The sequence below is a fragment of the Caretta caretta genome, chromosome 10 (assembly GCF_965140235.1).
Source record: "Caretta caretta isolate rCarCar2 chromosome 10, rCarCar1.hap1, whole genome shotgun sequence".
Taxonomy (NCBI): Eukaryota; Metazoa; Chordata; order Testudines; family Cheloniidae; genus Caretta; species Caretta caretta.
This window is the reverse complement of record NC_134215.1, coordinates 34,040,064-34,056,129: the sequence shown is the minus strand read 5'-3', so window position 1 is coordinate 34,056,129 and position 16,066 is coordinate 34,040,064. Positions and strand designations below refer to the sequence as shown.

Here is a 16,066-nt window from a genome sequence, read left to right as displayed (position 1 = left end):
TTTGCTTTCACTTGGTGATTGGAACGTTTTCCACTTGCCACTAGGATGACGTTAACATCTTGGACCAGAGGTGGGCAAATTAGGGCCTGCGGGCCACATCAAGCCTGCGGGACCATCTTGCCTGGCCCCTGAGCACCTGGCCGGGGAGGCTAGCCTCTGGCCGCTCCCCAGCCGCGCTGCCGCTGTACCTCCAGCGCTCTGGCCAGTTGGGCAGCGCGGGTGGCATGGCTGGCTCCGGTGGGGCTGTGAGCTCCTGCTGCTCTGAGCAGCATGGTAAGGGGGCAGGGAGCAGTGGGGTTGGATAAGAGCCAGGGGGTCCTGGAGGGCAGTCAGGGGACAGGGAGCAGGGGGTGGTTGGATAGGTGTAGGAGTCCTGGGGGGTCTGTCGGGGGCGGGGATAAGGGTCGGGGCAGTCGGGATGGGGAACGGGGGGCTTGGATGGGGGTGGAGTCCCAGGGGACCTGTCAGGGCTGGGGTTTGGATAAGGGTCGGGGGGAAATCAGGACAGGGAGCGGGGGGGTTGGGTGGGGTCCTAGGGGCGTGGTTAGGGGCGGGGGTCCTGGGGGGGGCAGGGTACAAGGAGCAGGGGGGTTGGATGGGTCAGAGGTTCTGAGGGGGGCAGTCAGGGGGTGGGAGGGGGCGGGGGCCAGGCTGTATGGGGAGGCACAGCCTTCCCTACCCGGCCCTCCATACAGTTTTGCAACCCCAATGTGGCCATTGGGCCAAAAAGTTTGTCCACCCCTGTCTTAGACTGTAAGGGGATGACTTCCCATAGTCTCTTTCACTGCTGAAGGAGAAGATGAAGTTCTGCTTCAACACCCAGAATGCTGTAGGAAGGCTGTATCCCTAGAGTTCTTTGGAGTATCGTGGGTTTGTAGAAACCCTGTGATCACTTTCTGTAGGAATTTCATTTTATTCTTAGACTTCTTATTGGTTTGGGTACACTTCTGCAGGAACAACTAGCACAGGTGAAAGTGAACCTGTTTTCAAATATCACCTTCATACTGATGAACAAGTCATTGGTATACAGGCTGGAAGACTGACTACTGCTTACGTCTCCATATCTTCAGTGTCTGTAGACTGGTTTATTGATTAAGTGAGTCTCACACTAAGTATATAACTTCAAGAATCTCCTATGAGAATTGCTTTTTGTTTAGACTGACTTGTCTCCTTCAGCTGTTTCATAGCAGCTTTATTCTGCTTAATAACTAGCCTGTGTTTGTTCTTCACTTGGAAGATACCTGCATGCTAAGTATGGCTATTTAATTTATTCCCAATAAATGACAGCTGAAGTTACAGAGACATGGATGGGGAGAACCAACATCCGTTAGTGAGAGAAACAAGCTTTTGCGCTTATTCAGAGCTCGTCTTCGGGTCTGGGTGAAGTTACAGATATTTCGTGATGCTGCCATAGAATCCACTAATGCTGTGCTGCAAATTCTAGTCCAAGACTGAGTATGTCAACACTGGTTTATGTTAGTTTCCTCTGTCCTGTAAATGAAACCTGGGGCAGAAGTATCGGGAACCCCAAGGCAGAACTGGTCCTTTGTCAGAGACTTAGTGCAATTGGTACTCTTCTGATCCAGCAGATTGGAGCCTGGTACAGTGCAGGCAGGTTCTAGGCAAGCTTCTTCCTGCCTAGCTGTATGAAAGAATCTTGCTTCTCCTCTGCAGTGTCCTACCCTGCGCTGGATCTTTTTTGAGTAGAGACTGAGTCGTATTGAATTGTATTTTGGTGTGTTTGTGCATACGGGGAAAGGCCTATGAATAAAAGTCTGAAGGGACAAGCATGAAAATCCATTGAACTCGCTTTATTTGTGAGCAACGTCTAAATCTGCACTCTAGCCTCCTAAGGTAAAAGATCAAGGTACTAACTCCCACTGTCGTATTTAATCCACCAGGCTAGCTTCTAAATGCATTTTTCTCTGTTTAGTTCTGTCACTTTTTAAAAGTCTTTCACCAGGAAGAACAGTTGTGGGGGAAGGTTATGAGAGGTCCCCTGATGAGGAAATGGGTTCTTCCTCTTTCTTTCTTCTTAAGAACCTCTGCTTCCTAGATGGCCCTCTTGAGCCACCTTTGTCTAATTTCCCTATGGGCCAAAGGTTTAGACTATCCCAGACACAAATAGCAGCTGGGGCTCATAGCTGTTCTCAAAAGAAAGCCGTAGCGGCCACATGCGAGACCTGAGGGTTTCACTTACCAAAAAAAAAAAAAAAAAGTAAGCATGTACAGTCTGCTCTATCTTTAATATGGGGATGATGCTCAGAAAGGCTACAGGCCCACCTCAGGCCAGAATGGAGCAGATCACTGCCCCGTTAAAGATGAGGATGGCTTGGGATTTTTAGTATAGAACAGTTGGATGCGTGGGTCTTGTTTCGGCCAACCCTGGGTTGGTCTTCTGGCTTGTGGGCACAGACCAGGGTATTTCTGGACGGATCCAGCTGGAATTTGTGGGATCACTGATTGGTTTTGTGAGGATGCAGGGTAGGAAAGAGTTAACCTCAATATATGGGCCAGAGCAGCCTTCTCGATGGTCCTGCCAGCACCTGCACTGGAGTCATGCTTGCCCCATGAAGCCCTGCTATCCACCTTTGGTATCCCTACAGAACTGCAGGGCCAGAGCCGATCTGCAAGATTATTGTTTGTCTTGAGCGGTGAAGTGGCCTTGGAATTAGCAGTGAGAGACTGTCTTGTCTTCAGATCCTTCTGAATATATTTGTTGAATAGTCACATGTGCTTTCATCTGTGTTTTCACTTGTGCTTTCACTCTCGCTGTGTGACCAATAGCACAATGGGGTTCCACATTCAGTGACAGTGGAGTAAGAAGGTATTTCCCCTAACTGTCAGGCTGTGAACTCAGTATGGGCTCGGAGAGACAGGCTGGGTTCCTTTTTGCCCATCTTCCCCAATAACCAAGGCACTGCCAGATGTACGGCCCTGAACCATACTTGTGCAATCCCATTGCCTTCACTAGGGTTGCTCAGGAAAAGTTAAAGGAGGAATTTTGGCTCAGCAGTTGATTTAGTTAAGAAACCTGGTGTTCAAGACTGAATAGAGCAGACCTGTGCTCACTGCGCTAATGCGAGCCAGAATGTACTTTAGGGGACCCTGAATATACATGGGCACAGGTCTGACAACTGCTCTTCGGAACAGAACTGTGCTTTAATATCGCACTCTTGTGGTGTGAACCCCAGTCTCTGTTCTCTTGTTGCTCCTCCCTTGGGGCTCTGGCTTTCAGAGCCTTCTGTTTCCTGGGGTGGTAAGAACGTGTCATTTATATAATGGCGAACCCTTGTCCAGGGGCTTTGCTCTTTTTTTCTTTCCTGTCACCTTGGCTGTGATGTGACGAACTTGTGGGTGCTGCCCTGAAGTTCAGCAGCTTTTTTATGACTTGACACTACTGGCTACTGACTGCACCCTTAGAAATTGAACTTCAGCCCACAAAAGGAGGAGACGGTTGAGAGGTCAGGCTGAGTCTCTGGCCCTGTTGTGCCCAGGTGCTGGCTCATACCTGGTGTATTGGATCGCCCCCATTAGCCCATTTTGCACTTCTGTTGTATAACATGAACGAAAATGGGCAAATAAACTGTAAATCTCCATTTGCAATGTCAAGCAATGTGATCTTTCTTCGCTCTAGGAAACAGTCACTAGTCTTTAATACTTTGCATTTGTATAGCTTCTTCTGTCTGAGGCTCTCCTCGCACTTGCAGTGTCTTCCCTTTCTGGTTGTCTTTGCAGGTTGATTGTAGTGTACTTGACACAGCTGGCCAGGACTGGTGCCTGCAAGACACATCAGGGTAGTTAACAGGGAGGAAAGTGGCTGTTAGGGTGAGTTAATACGGAATCTCTCAGGCTGAGATCTTGCTGGCTGTTAACAAGTGACAGTGGATAGCAGGTGGCTGGAAGCGCAATTTTCATTGTTCCTGAATTCCACTATGACTTTAGTAACTGAATTCTCATGCAGTCTTGGCTATTGTACATACATAATGGAATAGTTCATATCCTTAGAAAGCTGCTTTCTATGTCTAATTCTTGATATAGCGGCTACTAACATCATGATTGGAAAATACACGAAATATAAGATAGTAATCAGAAAGACGTGGTCTGTGGTTTTTTTTTAAAGGCATGCATCTCATAGCTGGTCAGGGCTAGAAACCACTTCTTTAGCATTGTTAAATAGCATTCCCAGCTCTCCAATGGCCTAAAGCTTTTCGGTGATTTGCAAGGTATGTGACCTTTGAAATTGCCAATAGTCTTTCCTAAAGTATTGTCTCTGTCAGTGGGCCAGGATTGCTATTCCAAGGCCTGGCACATGAATCAGTCTCCTGTTGCTCTGCGACATGGGCCACATGTGTAGGTTTGTTATGAGGATGAGGCTGCTGGTCGTGCATTGCATAGAAGGCATGGAGGGATAGATCCAGAACTGGGGGTACTGTGTAAACACTGCTTCACCTTGTTGTGGAGTTCAACGTTTGGTTTTAATAAAATATATTCTGTGTTAGCATTAAGCCATCCGGTTCTCTTTTCTTCTCCTGGGCCTCAAAAATGCCCTCTGTTGAGGAATAGTCTGGACTAGGAATATGGGTTGGCATGGTTTTAAACACTAGTGTAGACAGAGTTTAAAAACTTGTGAGTCGGTCATGGTCAAGCCCAGGTTCCCCTACAGGACTGACCACAATGTTTCTTCCTCCAACTAGCTGCTTGGTGGCGTTTGGTGTGGGAAGTGTTTTCCTGGCCAGTCTGCCAGATCACTCGGGAACGGAACGCGCAGCAGAGGCAGCAGGAAGCAGGCGGGAGCCGTGGCTTTGGGTGGGGTGGGGGCTGCCTCTGCTGGGAGTGATCATCTGGAAGCCATCAGCAAGAGGGGGAGGGGGCCTCTCATCCGATTCTACCAGGGCCACACACACAGGCTGGCCCTGCAGGGACCTCAGCTTAGATGCTTGGCTCTTTCTTACCATGGAGAAGTTGCGGGGGGGGGCGGGGTGGTGAGTAACCAGAGGCCCTTGCTGCAGCTCACCAGCTCTCTCAATCTTTTAATCCTCCCTCTTCCCTGCCCAGCCCTGCACCTTTCACAGCCCTCAAACACATCCTGGAGGAGCTGTGACTCCTCAGCTGCTGCAGTGACCAGCTCAGGGCCAGGCTCTGCTCCGCTGGTACCGGAGGGTCCCTTTACCTTGGTCTTGCTTAGCACCTTTGAACTGAAGGATTCCAAAGACTCTTCCCATCTCTCTGTATTGGAGTCATTGTGTCCAGTGGTGAAATGGAGCCCCGCAGGGACTGAACCTAGCAATTTCATAGTGCAGGTAACCAGTCCGCAACAGGGTATGACAGCAAGGAGAGGCCACTGTGTCCAATTGAAAGTGAATTGGTTGTTCAGTGAAGTAGAATGCAATGACCAAGTTAGAAGTTGGGCAGACTGCTGGGGCTGATGCCTTGTCTTACAAGAGGTACCCTGGGCTCTACTGAATACGTATGTCTAGGCCCTCCGTACTAAGCCTCATCTGAAAGATGCAGTGTCCCTTGTCTCATGCCGGGGCATTGGGTCTTTTTAATATTAATTCAAGGAGTAGTGCCACCTACTGCATCACCACTTTCTTCAGCACCTTGGATTTTCTTTAGTGGCCTCCTAGCCAAGCTTTGTTCTGCTCTGATCCTGCATAATTCTGGAGGTTGCAGGAGATCTCAGCCTGCGGTGGTGTGGCTGTGGAATGAGAGTTGGGGAGCAGGCAGTCTTTGAATCACACCTGCTTGCAGTGCGGGTGGGGAAACTCCTCTTCTCCCCCATCCCTCAAAAACAAGATGGTGTGAAAGGTCTTTGGGCTCAAATAAACTGTTGTCATTAATAGGAGCAGAGTCCCAAAGCAGTTAGTCTCTCAGTTTGGAAAGCTGATTGCTCCCCCAACCACTGGAATGGTGTGATGTCCCTCCCAGGTGTGGTTCCCATTCCTAGCTCTTCCCTCACCTCTGCCCTAAAATCACCTGGATGCTGCTCTGTCCTTCAGGGGCAGCAGCACCTTGTCCTCTACCTCTTCTGGGCAGAAAGTGCTTTATGTAGGAAGTATGAGGCTGATGGGGCCTGGTTAGTTTCTGCCGGCACAGTGGCCCAAGAGGGAGTGACTGACATTGACTAGGTTTCTGTCCTTCCTTCGGGAGGATCAGCACCATCTTTACCCACAGGACTGTCCCATGTAGCAGATCTTAAAATGCAAGGTCCCAGCAATCCCTGAATTTAAATACCCGGAAAAGGACGTAGGGAGTGAGTTTGGATTAGCCGCAATTCCCCAGACGCCTCCAAATTCTCATGAAAATGACCCCCGCCCAACTCCAGGTGTAGGTGTGATCTCAGGTTGTGATCACTGCCTGGAAAAAGGACTGTAGATCTGTAGCTTGAGGTGAAGTGCAGGAACGGCTGCTCCTCCATCTCAGGAGAATAATCTTTTGTTTGGTTCCCTGAAAGTTTCTTTGACTACTAATCTGGTCCTTGCAAAACAGGTAGCATCTGGGAAGAGCACCCTCTGGGGCTCTATCCTGTAATGTAGTATATCATGGTAAAAAGACAGGTTTCAGAATAACAGCCGTGTTAGTCTGAATTCGCAAAAAGAAAAGGAGTACTTGTGGCACCTTAGAGACTCACCAATTTATTTGAGCATAAGCTTTCGTGAGCTTATGATGCATCCGATGAAGTGAGCTGTAGCTCACGAAAGCTTATGCTCAAATAAATTGGTGAGTCTCTAAGGTGCCACAAGTACTCCTTTTCTTTATGGTAAAAAGAGTGAACCTTCATCTTCAGGTTTGGAGTGGGCATTGCCTGTCCTCTTGAGCATTGCCTGTCCCAGCTAACCCTCTGTCTCCCTCTCAGCCTGGCCAACATCCCACTGACCCCAGAGACCCAGCGGGACCAGGAGCGGCGGATACGCAGAGAAATTGCGAACAGCAACGAGCGAAGGCGGATGCAGAGCATCAATGCTGGCTTCCAGTCTCTGAAAACCCTCATTCCACACACAGACGGGGAGAAGCTCAGTAAGGTGAGGGGGAGTCTGTGTCTGTATGGCTGTGAGGGTGTGCACATGTTCCAGGGTGGGTGTCCAGATTCTGTCTGAGCTGCCAGGATCCTCTAGCTATTAACTTGTTGCTGGCCCATTGCTTTGTAGCAGTGACATTCTGTCATTAAGTAACTCAATCTCCCAACCATGTGAATCTAAAAAAATCTCCTAAGTAAAATAAGCTCACACAGAAAACTTCAGCTTGTAGTTAAGGTTGCTCCTGTAATTATGTAATGAGACGACGAACTTGAGGGGGGCGGGGGGAAGGTAGCGTGAGCACTGAAATTATAGTGAAGGTAAGTAATATAGAAGTTCCCTTAGCCTTGCAATTCATAGACTACACTAGTGATATGTTAAGAGTGTGTAGACGTGTTGTAGAGCAAATATGCACGTTGCATTTTTCATGTCAAACCAATGAGTGGCGTGGCAAGATAACTAGAAAATTTAGCAAAAAGAAAAGGAGTACTTGTGGCACCTTAGAGACTAACAAATTTATTTGAGCATAAGCTTTCGTGAGCAGCTTATGCTCAAATAAATTTGTTAGTCTCTAAGGTGCCACAAGTACTCCTTTTCTTTTTGCAGATACAGACTAACACGGCTGCTACTCTGAAACCTAGAATATTTAGGTAAATTACTGTCACTGGCCACTTCCCTGCTCTTTAGTGAGTAGGGATTGTAAAACTGATGGTCTTGTTGCCTCATATAAGGCTGTTAACAGTGAAGCAATTTTACCTGTGCTAGTAGAATGTTCTGTGTGGGGAATTCCTGGGGCACGCACCTGTGATGTGCCTTAAATACCCAGGACATTGAAACAATCAGGATGGCATAAACATGGAACACTCTGTGTGCATACGTTGGTGCTAGGTCCCGGAGCGCTGCTTCTGTCCTGAGCAATTCCTCCCAGGAGTTCCAGAGCAGGGAGTGGTGGTGGTGGTGACAGGACTAGTTCATACATTTGGGGGGGGTGAGAAGTATCTTAAACCCTAGAGAGCTGAGAGCCCTTTCCCATCTCGTGCAAGACTTAGGAGCGCTGCAGGAGACAAGGAGCAGAGTCTCTTATCTTTAAGAGTTCCTGGACTTTGCAGGACAGGATTCTTTTGCCAGTGAGCCCCTTACAGCTTCTTGCGAGCAAACTGGCTTCCGATGAAGCACATCACAGCCTAGGCACGCAGCCAGTTAGGCACTGAAGCACTTAGTTTCTGCTAATATAAGACCAAGGAGCCCAGCAGGGCTTAGGTGCTCCTAGATCTCAGTGTTGCTAAAGTTCCCCATGTTGTTGTCTAAACTACCTGGCTTGCTCTGTTCCCTCTTGGCCTTCCTGGAGCATATAAAGTTGTGGCAAACAGTGCTAGTAACTTTGGTCTTTGCAGCTGCTATTTATGGATGCTGCTGTGAATGTCTCGTGTAGAGCCACAGCTTGCTATGACTTTCCTTTTGCACCGGAAATATCTTTTAAAATCGCAGGCATCTGAACAGCCCTGCTATTCAAAAAGGATTAATTGAACCCCTTCGGATTGTGAAATGACTCCTGTGACTTACATGGAGCCCTGCAGCCCACCCTACATATCCCCTCGGTGTGAGAATGTTTGTCACATGTTTGCTCTCATCCTTATGCAGGGCTGTAAATGCTGCTCCTGCCGAGCTAACTAGGCAGCTGCTAATGATGCTTCCAGAAAGGAAACGTGGTGGTGGTTTGGGGCTGGGGGTATGTGTGTGTGAAGTTCTCTGCTTATTGGTGCAGCATGGGCAGCAGCAGGGTGGGCATCTGCCATGTTGCCCTGCCATTGTGCTTAGCTGACCTGGAGAGAATGCCCTCTCCATGGAGGAGAGGGGACTTGAAGTCTCATTCAGTTCTTCTCAGACTGAGATCAAAGGGGCCGGTTAGTGCCTCATACACTGGTAGATTTTGTAACATAGAAACTTGTACGCTAGGAATTGAGCTGAGACCAAGCAACTTGCATCGCAGGCCACCAAGTAACTCTCAGATGCTAACCCCTGGCTCTTTGGGGCGTAGGCTCTGGGGCTTCCAGGAGGTGCTGTGGGTGGTCTAGGAGGCTGGTGCTAGCATGGCCCATTGTCAGAGTGCTAGGAGCAGCTGTAAAGGCAGGTCCAGAACAAGTTGCGGTTCCAGCTGGGAAAGGAGGTGGCTCATGGCTACCACCAGTGCACTGAGGGCCAAGGTACATTTCACTGTCTGGGGGGAGCTCCTTTTAGCACTTCACAAGCACGGAGGAGTCTTTCTGGTCAGGGGTTGAGTGGGGAACACTTATGGCTTAGGGGCCTGGGAAGCAGATGACTGGGGGCTCATCTTCACGGGGAGCTACTACACTGATGGGATAGTTAATCTGGGAGTAGTGGCAGTTTGTCTCCTACCCCAGTCGCCATTTGGTGCAAGGACTCCAGCTGTCTGACAGATGCTTTTTGGAAGGGGTACAGGAACAAATCTCCAGTTATATTTGTTGGTTGGGGGGGAATATCGAGGGGTGGGGGGCATGAGAGGGGAGATGATGACACACTGACCTTCCTGTGCCACTAACCCTCTTTGCTGGTTCTCCCAAGGCGGCGATTCTCCAGCAAACAGCTGAATACATCTTCTCCCTGGAGCAGGAGAAGACTCGGTTACTGCAGCAGAACACACAGCTCAAGCGGTTCATCCAGGTAGTACAACTGCTGCTTTTCTCTCTGCTATTCCCCTTTCCGACATCTCTGCCAGGAAAGCTCCAGAACACAGAATAACCCAGGCCCCTTAGCAAGCATGAGAAGCATTTGTATTGCCCAATGTAATCCCCACCCATCCCGGTCGGTATTGGTTAGCTGATGGAATGTCGCTGGGTCTCTCCGTGCGTCACCTGGTGGAGTTACTCTGCTCTCTCTGGGTGCGTGGCCAGTCAGGCCTCCTGCTTCTCCCCCAAACTCTTCTAGATCAGGAGTGGAAACCCTGCGGGGATAGGAGGGGAGACTTCCTGCCGCTTATCCTTGTGACACGGTGAAGTTGGGTATAGGCCTCTTCCCTGCCTGGGTGTGTATCCCAGTCATCTTGACCTGTCCCTGTGCTTGCGTGATCCAGATCTCAGAGCTTTGCTGCATCTGTTTTGCTGGGAAACTGACAAGAAGCAGCACAAACCTGACGTAACCTGCCCCTGCAGAGGGCAAAGTGAATGGGGAGTTGCTCATTGGATAGGATGTCCTTAAGCTGACTAGCTGCTCCAGGTGCCTTGTTGGCAGTGACTTTCCACTCTGATAATGTGCTCAGTGCTTATTTAAGTGAGGGTCTGGTCTGGTTTGGGTTCCTGACCTGCAGTACGCCTGCTCTCCAGCCCTGGGACCCCACACAGCTGTGCCAGTGCACCTTGGCTTAGCTAGCTGGGACTGTGCAGGCAGAGGCTGCAGCCATGTAGCTGTCCGCACTAGTGGCGAATGCATGATGAGCCCACAGCTCACTTTTGCGGGGGTTTTAATATTCTGGCAGGGCCAAAGGCGAGCTCGTTTTAACCCCTCACTGGTGGGATGGCATTCACAGTGCTGCACTCCTTGCTACTCCATTTCGGTGTAGTAGGAACTTGGGCCCTAGCTGGGGAGCTGACTGTGTTTTAAAACTGGATAAATCTGTTTGCATGTGACCAAAATATTGATGGCTTTTACAGGCTGGGTTACAGTTCTCGGGCGTTTCTGGAGAGTTGTCCGAGAAGGCTGTAGCGTGGCTGGAGTGTGTCAGCGGCTCATCCCTGGCTGTGATCTTGTTGGCTATCAAGTGAAGCAGGATCAAGCCTAGGGACAGAGTTTGTGTGGGAGACTGACACAAGCTCAGGGACACAGCAGGAAGTGCTGGTGGTGACTGAGGGGAGAGAGCACTTTCCCTGGGCATGGGTCCTGAGCCCAGCATTGTGCCAGAAAACCACTGTGCTCCTGGAGGTGTCCTGAGCTGCTCTATCAGATTGTTTGCTGAAATGTGTGTCACTAGGAGTTTTAACCCCCTGTCTGGGCAAGTGCCAGTGGGGTAATTAGTAACTGCTGGCACTTAGCCCTTTTCATCTATAGATCTTTTTTTCACAAAGGGGCGGAGTGAAGGTTATTATCCCCCCTTCAGAAGCTGAAGGATACAGAAAAGGAGTCTCCTGACGCTAACCATTGCCGCTGCTGCCCTGCGTTTACCCTGATATGGGTTCTTCACTTGCTGTTGTCCTGTTCTTGTGTGCTGCTGTGTTCCACTCCAGAGGTGGCTGCACTTTGCTGTGCAATCTGTGGCATGCTCTGGGATCCCTGTGGTGATGGAAGGGTATTCGTTGACAGGCCCTGTGGTCACCGTTTGGTCCCTTTGCCTCTGACTTTGTTTTATTGGCAGGAGTTCAGTGGCTCCTCCCCGAAGCGGCGGCGGGCAGAGGACAAGGACGAGGGCATTGGCTCGCCAGACATCTGGGAGGACGAGAAGGCAGAGGATCTGCGCCGAGAAATGATCGAACTCCGACAGCAGCTTGACAAGGAGCGCTCGGTCCGCATGATGCTGGAGGAGCAGGTGAGGCCTGTGCAGGGGGTGTAGACAACCTGGACACAGGGTAGCTGGTGCAAGGAGGGTGCTCTGCTCTCCAGGCAGGGGTGTCTGGGGGAACTGACAGCCTCTGAGGAGCCTGTTCAGGGTTCAGAGGAACAGCCGTGTTAGTCTGTATTCGCAAAAAGAAAAGGAGTACTTGTGGCACCTTAGAGACTAACCAATTTATTTGAGCATGAGCTTTCGTGAGCTACATCTGATGAAGTGAGCTGTAGCTCACGAAAGCTCATGCTCAAATAAATTGGTTAGTCTCTAAGGTGCCACAAGTACTCTTTTCTTTGTTCAGGGTTGTGACTGGAGGAGGAGAGGACCCAGCCTGTGCCACCTGCTCACCAGCAGATTGACTCCTCAGGGAGGCAGCTGTCTGTGCTCCTGGCCCCTTGTGCTTGCAGCAGGGTAGTGCAGGCAGTCTGCAGTCTTGTGGCGCCCTCTAGTGCACGATGGCAGATCAACCCAGATGAGATGTGCTGAGACACTAATTTCTCTGAAGTACCATCTGCCAGGAATTTCTTTTGTCTTGGTGAAGCGACTACAATTTGTAAGCAGGTAGAGTGGGATCCTGGCACTCTGCCGGACGCTGTGTGCCGTGTCCTGAAGGATATATGCGCTGCCTTCCCCGTGTTCCAGCCATTTTCCCCCTTGGCTCAGGAGCTCCTGACGTGCTGTTGCTGCCCTTGTCATTGTTTGCCTGTCAGTTGCCTATGTTCTGTGGTCACAGCATGTTCTTGTAGCCCATCAGGGCTCTGGCTGTACCCGCCTCAGTCTTGCTGGGCGCATTCATGTCTCTTGACGGGCCACGTCTTCACTGGTGTGTGTCGGAAGGCAGAGCAGGGCTGCTCCTTACCTCCAGGTCACATCTGTGTGGCAGAGCTGTGTCTGTGATGGATGCCTGTGCTGTCTCCCTAGGCCAGGATGTGTAGGTTGGCTGTGGTCTACGAGTTTTGCTCCTGGCATTGAAATGTGGGGCACCTCACTGCCCTCCTTGAGGCACCCCAGGCAGACTCCTGGAAGTCCAGTCTGTGGCTGGCCCAGACTGCTTCAAAGAGTAAATCTCAAAACTCAGCCCTGAGCTAGTCAAGATAGTGGAGCACCAAACTCTGTGCTTGCACGCCGTGATGGTGCAGACTGGGCTGTGAACTGCTCGGTCCAGTGAAGCACACGGCTCCATTCCCATTGAAGCCACGGGCTCTGCCCAGTGCTGGTTCCTTGGTGCGCTTGGGCCTTCAGGCTTGAAGCCTGGATGCGGAGCTCTAGGTCATGAAATGAGGTGGAACCTCCACAGTCAAGATGGAGGTGCTGACGCTCCCTCCCTGAGGGCTTTGGTTCCAGGCAGCTTTGCATCAAGGCCTTCAGATTTCTCCCCCTCCAGAACTCATCCACTGAAAGGGGAGAAGGAGTGTGGATTCTGAGTATTGGTGCATGCTTGGTGCCTACCCTGATTGCTCCTGGTCCCCTGCAAGGTTTCAATGAGGCCTTCCTTATCTGCTTGGAAGCATCCCTCTAGCCTGGACCCAGCAGATGGAGTTGGAGCACTTGTGCTGAGGCAGTTGGCTCTCCCAGCACAGGAGATTTTGATATCTCTGCTTTCCAAATCTAAGGCCTCCCAGCTCCTCTCCCAATCCCCTCAATAATTCCAGCTGCCTGTATCAGGGCAGGCAGAGAACCAGGGTGACAGAGGCTGCTCTCTGGACTCGGATGATGCTAAATTCTCTCCCACTGTGGGAACGCCAAATTCGTCCTATTCATGTGAGGATTCTGCTCTTTCCTGGTTCCTACTGAAGCTCTTCAAGATGGGTGACATAGAGCTGAAGCCAGTCTGGGATTCCACAAGGGCCATGATTGTGAAGTACCTGGGCTAGGAACTCTCTCCGACCAGTTTGTCATGCTCATTTACTTCATTTTGGCTCAGCTGGTGAAAGAGGGGTGGGCGGCAGGCCCCTAACGCAGACCCTCTTGCAAGAGCTGGAGGAAAAAAAACTGTTCCCAGAAGATGGTGCTAGCTGGCTCTCCCTCCCACTCTGAGACTGTGTGGTGGAGTTGGTTGTCGCTACGGGGAAGACCAGCCATGCTCATAGTCCTGCACCCCTGTGCTCTCAAGTCTGTCTCCTGGCTTGCCCCTTGGGTTGCTCCGAGTGAGGGTAGGGCAAGGCTGTGCTTGGAAAGCTGATTTGACCTTCCTGTTGATCTTCAGAGGTCCTTAATGGTTGCCAGACTTGGAGGTTCAGGTGAGTGCTATGGACTCTTGAGATTCCTCCCCAAGACAGTGTCAGATGCCAGCCTATTTTCCTGCCAGCTCTCCTAACGCCCATCCTGGTGAGGCCTTTCCCCGTGTGTTCTGTGCTGAAAGGTCTTCGGCTTCTGCCTTGAGTGGACTAAAGCCCTAAAAGAGCCATCCAGGTTTTCGCACCATTTGGCAGTGCCATGACTACATCGAAGTGCCTGGAGTGATGCATGGTGCCATGGCCTGGCTAGCTTGGAACTTGGCTGCCTTTTCAAGGCAAAGCTGTCCCCGTGGGCTGTCTCAGTGTGTTTCTGTTGCAGAAATCTGGTAACACAGTGCTGCAGTCTCTTCTCCACACTTATAGAGCCTCACTGCCTTGATTTGCTCTCAGTAGGGAATGCCATTTCAGCCTCTGAACCTGGTCCCAAGGCCAGGGACCCCTTGTTGTTCAGCCCTCAGGGAGGTCCTTTTTTCATTGTAGATGTCCCTTATTGCCTATCTTTTTGTATAAAGTTTTTTTTTTTTCTAATTTACTGTCTCCTCTCAGGTGCAAACATCCAAGCAGCTGAAACTTTGAAGAGCTGTCTTACCCCACTGAGGTGTCTATATTAAAGCACAGCGTGTTCTTGCCACTCCATTGGCTGTACTCCTTCTTTTGGTCATTCTGTGAGCTGCTTATTGTGTGTGCACCTCCTGGGGGACGGTATCTTTATGGAGGAGAGAGTCCCCTCTCTTCAGAGAAGCAGAGTGAAAGGGATCAGTCAGACAGGGTTGTCACCTGCCGACCCAGTGCCTCTGATTTGGGGGCTCTTTTCCAGGTGTTCTGCTTGCACTGTGTTTCTGTTGGTGCTTACGTTCTGATCGTCGTGACTTGTTATGGGAACTTCACCTTCAGCAGAACTGAACAAAATGACTGGAGCTTTTGGAAGGCTGCATTTATATCCCCTCTGGAGGGTGACTGGTAGGGGGCCTGGCTCATGCCCCAACCTGCTACCGCTGCCCTAGGGGCTGAAAATCCTTTCAGAGCAGTGGGAGTCCCGTTGGTCTCATGCTAAGATCAAAGAGCAACAATCCTGTTGCAATGGTCTCCTCAGAGGAGTGGAGTTTCAGGTGGATAATTCCCTGGTGGCCAAGCAGAGTGGAGGGAATTGCCCGTCTCTTCCAGCGCTGGTGGTAGTGATGGCTGGAATTCTCAGTAGCATGGCACGTGGATCACACTGGTATGGGAGTTTGAAGACAATGAATTGGCCTTTGCGTTTGTGGAGCAGAAACTTTTTTCAGGAGTCCCCTGACTTGATCCTGTGCAAGACTGCACATAACAGTCTCAGCCTTCCAACAGGGGACATCTGTGCTGACCAAGGAGCGGAGCCCAGGCTCCAGAGTCATGTTAGATCTGTTCCTCCAACGGATCTGCATCTGATTCATATCTTCCCTTATGGGACCCTGGAAATCTCCAAGCGGTGTTCACCTAACACCCAGCCTCACTGCATTCCTCCCAGAGGCACGCTGTTAGGAAAGAGCCTGTCTTCCCATCTCTTTGCTTCATTCATCCATCTTCACTGCAGGAGTGCAGCATTAAGGAGTATGTCAGCCACATGCTGCCACCTCGTGTACCTGAGGCACTGGTTGCAGGGGCCTCACCACAGAGGAACATCCTTTGGCATTTGGCGCTCGTTGCTCCCAGCAGTTGCCGAATTCTCTTGCTGCTGCTGCTTCTATGAGCAGCTCTCCCTCATGGAAGCCTTTGGGGGTGGGCGCTATGAGGACCCGTGATGTGCTCTGGTGGAATCCCTGGCACTGAAATGGATTCCACCATAGTACCAAGCCACCAGACTGCCTTGGCGCCGTCTTGATAAGCAGGGTTGATGTATGTGTGAGGGTGGGGTTGTGCTCCTCTTCCACACCCAATGGTATGGGCTCCTCTCTCTGATTGCTGGCAGGTGCGCTCCTTGGAGGCCCACATGTACCCTGAGAAGCTCAAGGTGATCGCCCAGCAGGTGCAGCTCCAGCAGCAGCAGGAACAGGTGAGATTGCTGCACCAGGAGAAGCTGGAACGTGAGCAGCAGATCCGAACGCAGGTGAGTGCGCTGACCCCGCCTCCCATCTCCCACCGCCCCAACCCCCTTGAGATCACATGTGGCCCAAACGCTGACCCTGTCCTTAGCTCCTCTGCAGGGAGATTTCAGATGGTTTTGCCCACAGCCTCATGTGCAGGTGTTTAAATCCAAGGGTGTTGGGGGGAGCGGCCCGATGACA

The 16,066-nt window shown here is 50.8% G+C and overlaps 1 protein-coding gene across 4 annotated transcripts in view; it reads left to right on the top strand.

The window, feature by feature from the left end:
- The window catches only part of TFAP4 (transcription factor AP-4), a 71,973-nt gene that overhangs the window by 35,034 nt on the left and 20,873 nt on the right, over positions 1–16,066 (top strand). For 2 of the 4 annotated variants that reach the window (XM_075132860.1, XM_048867852.2), the window contains exons 2-5: positions 6,860–7,025; positions 9,603–9,701; positions 11,386–11,556; positions 15,751–15,888. In XM_075132860.1, the coding sequence (XP_074988961.1) occupies positions 6,951–7,025; positions 9,603–9,701; positions 11,386–11,556; positions 15,751–15,888 (483 nt within the window). In that variant the 5' untranslated portion in view covers positions 6,860–6,950. The remainder of the gene's footprint in view (positions 1–6,859; positions 7,026–9,602; positions 9,702–11,385; positions 11,557–15,750; positions 15,889–16,066) is intronic. The other 2 variants (XM_075132858.1, XM_075132859.1) reach the window with 2 other exon arrangements.